Here is a 5,239-nt window from a genome sequence, read left to right as displayed (position 1 = left end):
GAGAGACTGAGGTGACTGTGAGGTGCTGGAGGGGGCAGGAGTACGGCAGACACCCTGACAGGAAGAGAAACTGGAGGGGGGCACGTTCTTCTGGGCTCCTGCCCACCCCCGGCGGGCATCCACACCTCCCCCTCGCGCAGGATGGGGCTGGGCTAAGTACTAGGCTCCACCCCCCAGGCCCGAAAGACCCTAGACGCTGGGGGTGGGGCTCTGCCACCTAGGAGCTCCTCCCTCTCCCTGTCGCCTCCCCACCGGCCCATCCCAGGCCTGCAAGGAAGCCAAGTAGACAGGGCGGCAAGGGAGTTGTTCTGGGAACAGGACAGGATGGGCACAGCAGGGCGACTGCCGTCCCTTCTTAGAGAAAGCGAAGCAGAAAGGACGGAGGCCCCCACAGCCTGGCTTCTGGGCACCACATCTGCCGGGAAGGGGACACACTACTCCAAGACTCACGGCAGGCCGAAACCCTAGTTTTATTTCAGCATCAGCAACGTCTTAGCCATCACAAAAATAAACTCTACCAAGGGCGACAGAAGTCTCTACAGCGAGGCTAAGGGCTCAGCCGCCAAGTGGCGAACATCAGGGGTGCATGGCGGGCACTGCCCGGGCAATAAGTTAGGAAGCGGCAGGGCTGGTGGTGGTGGCGGTGGGGGCCGGGGCCTCACTTCTGGGCTGGCACGAGGTCGTCGATGGCCTGGCCTTGCTCCAGCCGCTGCTCCATCTCGATGAGCAGCTTCACGCCGTCCACCACCATCTGCACCAGCTCCACCTCCGAGAAGCCCAGGCGGTCCGCGTTGGAGACGTCAAAGACGCCCCCCACAGCAGCTGTGTCCACACCACCTGGGGAGAGGACCAGGTCAGCAGGAGTCGGGTGGGGGGCTGCCCCAGAGGGAGGACTGCCGGCAGCCGCTGCCCCACTCACCGGTGCCTCGTTTCTGAAGCCGCAGCCGCTTGAGCACCTCCGGGAACTTCTCATGCTTGCCCAGGTGGGGCAGCTTGATGTGCACACCTGCCCGCAGGCCTGTGCCCAGGTTGGATGGGCAGGTGAGGATGTACCCCAGGTGAGGGTTCCACATGAATTCGTAATTCTTCGACTTGAAGAGTGTTTCAATCTGGAGTTAGAGAAGTGGGAGAGGTGAGCCCTAGCTGAGAGCCCCCCACCAAGGGATTAGCTGGGACCTGAGGGCCCAGGGGGACCGAGGGGGAACACCCACTCCCTGCCTGAGCTCTGGAGTTTGGCCCTGGCCCCTCCCTGGCCCCAAACCCCACTTGTGCCCACCCAGCTTGGGGCGGTCAGGCCTGACCTGGGTGAGGCCATTGCAGAAGCGAGTGAACACCTCCTTCATGTTGCCCCCTTTCTGCATGGAGATGACCCGCAGGTGGTCTTCCTCATTGATCCACACCAGGAAGGTCTTATTGTCATTGTGCCTGGGGGGAGGGGCACAGTCAAGCCTCCTCCTTGGACTATGCTCTTAGGACACATCCAGAATAAAGCTCTAGGGGGACCCCAGGCCCCAGGAACTCTCCAAGTCCCCGAGGTGCTCAATGCAGCTGTCCCCAGAAGCCTGAGCTGCGCCCCGCCCTGCCAGTCCCGTGCCCAGCGTCTGAGATGTGGGGGAGGGCGGAGGGCCCCACCTAGGCGGTCAGGGGCTGAGGGAAGTGGCGTATATCTGGACGTTGAAACCGCCCTTCGCAGGCAGCGCAGGCCCGAGGCTGTAACCTTCCCCCAGCCCCCGCTGGGACGCGTCTGCGTCACCCGGCACCTGGCAAAGTCCCGGTAGAGAAGGAGAGGAGAAAGGAGACAGAAAACACGAAGCTCCAGCTCCCAAGAGGAGGGTGCAGGAGAGAAGCCAGCGCCACCCGTCGCCCCCTTCTAAGCTCCCCCGAGGCCTGAGCCGCCTCCAGCTGGAGTCCCTCTCACGTACCTGCGCGGTCAAGGTCACCTGCGAGGCGGCCCGGAGGAACCAAACCTGTCCCAGGAGTGCGGCCCCTCCCTCTTCCTCCTCGGCGGCGGCGGCGCGGGGGGAGGGCCAAAGGGAGGGGAAAGGGGGACCCGCGGGAGGGGAAGGGGGGCACGCACCAAATACCGCGGGCGTCTGGCCAGTCACGGGCCATGCCCGAGGCCAGCAGCAGGGGCGACACGGGCTTATCGAAGAGGAAGTGGTCGTCGATGAGCTGCTGCTGCTCCGCCTCGGTCATGCTCTTGAGAGCGTAGTAGCGGCCGGCCAGGTCCCCGTCCAGGCTCGACAGAGCTGCAGAGGCGCACGCTCAGGAGGACACACACGGGCCCCGGCCCCCACGCCCGCCCGGCTGTGTGTGAGCCCGGTCCAGGCGTTGGTCCGAGACCGCGACCTCGCTGGGCCTTGGGCCTCCGTCCCCCCGGGAAACCGGACACGGCGCGCAGATAAGAGCGTGGCAGCGGCGGCTCGGGTGACTGGGGTGACTGATACCCCGGACCGGGGGGGGGGGGGGGTGGGAGAGGGCAGCCGGCCGGCCCGACCCCTACCTTCCACCGCGAGCTTCTCGATGGCGCGGCGCTCCCCGCGGCTGCAGTGCGGGGGAAGGCAGAAGCCGCGGATGCTGCGACCCGTGCGCACCCGCGAGCTCAGCACGTAATTGGGGTCCAGGTCGTCGCCGCCCTGGGGGCGGAGCCGGGGTGAGCGCCGGGAGACCCCTCCCCAAGCCCGCCCCGCCACCTGGGGCCGCCCCGCACCTGCAGGTTGTCGGGGTTGAGGTCGGTCTTGTGCTCGTCGCTGGGCTTGTAGCCGCCGTGCCGGTCCTCAATGATGGGGTCGAAGAGCTCCTTGAACACGTCATAGGACTCTTCGTCGCCTGCCACGCAGCCCACGGTCATGATGTAGGGGTGGCCTGGGGGGACGCGGGATGGGGCAGTGACGTCACTGCCAGGCCTAGGTGAGCGCGTCAGGACCCTGCAGCTACGCCCGGGAAGGGGGACGGCGGAACCCCGGCCCGAGCGGGGTTCTGGGGGAGGCGCTGGACCCTAGCCCCACGGTGATTTCTTGCGGATCAGAACCCACACCCTGACCCCGGGACCAAGGTGCGCGTACCCGGGTTGTCCACGCCGGTCTGGATGACGTCGTCCAGCGTGAAGCCGCTTGGCGTGCTCTTGGCGCGCAGGTCCGCGTACAGCTCGGGGGTCAGCACCTTGGCCATGTGGTTGTTGTGGCCGCTGAGGTCGGGGAACTCGTCCTCGGCCGGGAAGCGCAGCTTCAACGTGTTGTGGCTGTTGGAGAAGGGCATGGCGGCGGCGGCGGCGGCGGCGAGCTGCGGGGAGATTCGGGGGTCAGGGAGGACCCGGCGCACCGTGCCCCTCGGGGACGCGCAGGCCACGCGGGGCCTCGCTGCCCGGGCTCCTGGTCACCCTGGGACGCGGCCAAGGTCAGCGGGGTCCGCAGCTCGCGCAGGGCGTTCCCGCACCGCCCAGGACCCCAGGCCCCGCCGGCGCGCGCTCCAGGCGGCGGACCCCGGTGTGCGGGACTCTGCGGCCCACAAGCCCCTTGGTGCGCAGCAGCGCCCCCGCCCCGGCGCCCCGGCGGCCTCCGCCCGTCCTCCGGCCCACTCACCGGGTGGCCGGGCGGGGCAGGGGCTCTCCGTCCGTGGGCAGCTCCGGGCGCGGCGCAGGCGAACAGCCGCCGCTCCGCGCTCCCGCGGCTCTTAAGGGGCGCGACGCGGGCCGCCCATTGGCCGCTATTTATAGCCCATTCATTCCATTGGCCCGCGCTGCGGGGTGGTGCCGCCGCTTTGTCCGCCGCCCGCAGCCCCCGACAACCCCCCCAGGCCGCCCACCCCTGCTGTCTCCTCGCCGGGACCCCGCGCAGCCCGCCCACCCCGCCCGGCGTCCGCCCAGGACCCCGCGGCCGAAACCTCAAGCCTTTGGACGTGCTGGAAGTTCCCTCCCACGCTGCCTCCGGGCGGGAAACTGAGGCAGGGAGCCGCGGGGCACTTGAAGGCGCTCGGGCTCCTCTGCAGCCGGGCTCTGACCTTCCCCGGTCCCGCCGGGGCCCGCGGCGGTCACGACGAGGGGCCAGGCGTGAACGTTCCGCGCTCCCGCAGCAGGTACTAACCCTCCCCCACCCCACCCCCGCCGGGTCCGAGCCGGCCAGGAGCCGCCGACCTTCCTCAAGGTGTCCGGAGGCATCTCCCGGGCAATGTTGGTGCAGAGCGAGGGCGCGCCGGGAGGCGCAGTCTGGCTGCGGTCCAGCGGGGCGGCTCCCGCGGTACCTTGACCTTGGGCAAGTGCCCCGACTCCGGGGAACCCGAGCCAGAGACCCCCGGCCCAGCCCTTCCTGGGAGATGAGAGAACAACATGGCTCTGGAGGCCACCGGGGTTGCACAGCCTCAGAGCCTCCAGACCCCAGCCTTGGCCCCTTTCCACCGGGGACAGGTTCATCTCACCACCCCACCCCCAAAGGCAGGCCCCAGAGACTCTCGGCAAAGATGGGAGGAAACACGAACAAACAATAAGCATGTGTGACATTTAAAAACAAACAAAACCAAAAACCGCCCCTCACTAAAAATCAGAATCATCCAAATTAAAACTAGGACTATACCTTCCTTCCACTGCCCCCAATACACCCAGATGGCAAAAATGTGAAAGACTGACACCAGCCAGGGCTGGCTACGGGCTGGAATGTGGATAGACAGGCCTTCACACACTGCTCAACTGTGAACGGCTACATCCTTTTTGGAAGGTAATTTGGCAGTATATTAAAATTAAAATTGCTTGTACTCCATGACCCAGCAATCCCCCTTCTAGGAATCCAGCCTGTAAAAAGGACAGTCTCATTTCTCTTTGCCGATAGAGATGTGCAGTGGGAGAAACATACAAATGAGCTTGGATAGAACTCGATGCCCATCACTTGGGGACTGGCCAGGGGTAGGAAGGCGTGTCCCCAGCATGGAGTATTACACACTTATTTTAAAAAATGAGTTAGACCCCTAGTCATTGAGCCACCAGCAAGGACTCAGCAGCCTCCCCCTCAAACCCCTCACCTCTTGAAGATCCACCTGCCTTCTCCCAGGAGGCCTTCTGTCGGCCATTTCCACCGAGGAAAAGGGATCCTGTCCTATGTCCGCCCTCCACAACCTCCACTCTTCTGAACCCTTTGCTAATGCACATAAGAGTAATGATCTGCTTCCTGCTGGCACTGCGGGTCACATCCATAAGAGCATTCAACAGAGAAAGGGCAGGAAGACCCTTCCTACTTCCAAGTCACCAATG

General features: G+C 65.5%; 1 protein-coding gene across 5 annotated transcripts; it reads right to left on the bottom strand.

Annotated features, from left to right (window-relative positions):
- Positions 1-451: 451 nt before the first annotated feature.
- Positions 452-5,239, bottom strand: CKB (creatine kinase B). 5 transcript variants are annotated; one of them, XM_082737507.1, is made up of 8 exons: positions 5,011-5,239; positions 3,066-3,282; positions 2,711-2,865; positions 2,504-2,636; positions 2,078-2,249; positions 1,302-1,425; positions 920-1,109; positions 452-837 (listed from the first exon to the last, which is right to left on the bottom strand). In XM_082737507.1, the coding sequence occupies exons 1-8, from the start codon at positions 5,056-5,058 to the stop codon at positions 659-661; spliced, it is 1,218 nt and encodes a 405-aa protein (XP_082593633.1). In that variant the 5' UTR covers positions 5,059-5,239; the 3' UTR covers positions 452-658. The 5 variants fall into 5 exon arrangements, with proteins under 5 accessions (XP_082593633.1, XP_082593631.1, XP_082593635.1 ...); XM_082737505.1 differs by lacking the exon at positions 5,011-5,239 and adding an exon at positions 4,133-4,176; XM_082737509.1 differs by lacking the exon at positions 5,011-5,239 and adding an exon at positions 3,883-4,161.

Source organism: Mustela nivalis, assembly GCF_964662115.1.
Source record: "Mustela nivalis genome assembly, chromosome: 6".
Classification (NCBI taxonomy): Eukaryota; Metazoa; Chordata; class Mammalia; order Carnivora; family Mustelidae; genus Mustela; species Mustela nivalis.
The sequence above is the reverse complement of the archived record's forward strand: the minus strand, read 5'-3'. Positions and strand labels throughout refer to the sequence as shown.

Coding starts and splice junctions, on each gene's coding strand:
- CKB (XM_082737507.1), bottom strand. CDS start 5,058: ATGGCCGACAGAAGGCCTCCTGGGAGAAGGCAGGTGGATCTTCAAGAG. Junction 2,866..3,065: donor GACCGGCGTGGACAACCCGG/GTACGCGCACCT, acceptor GCGTCCCCCCAG/GCCACCCCTACATCATGACC. Junction 1,110..1,301: donor TCTGCAATGGCCTCACCCAG/GTCAGGCCTGAC, acceptor CTCTAACTCCAG/ATTGAAACACTCTTCAAGTC.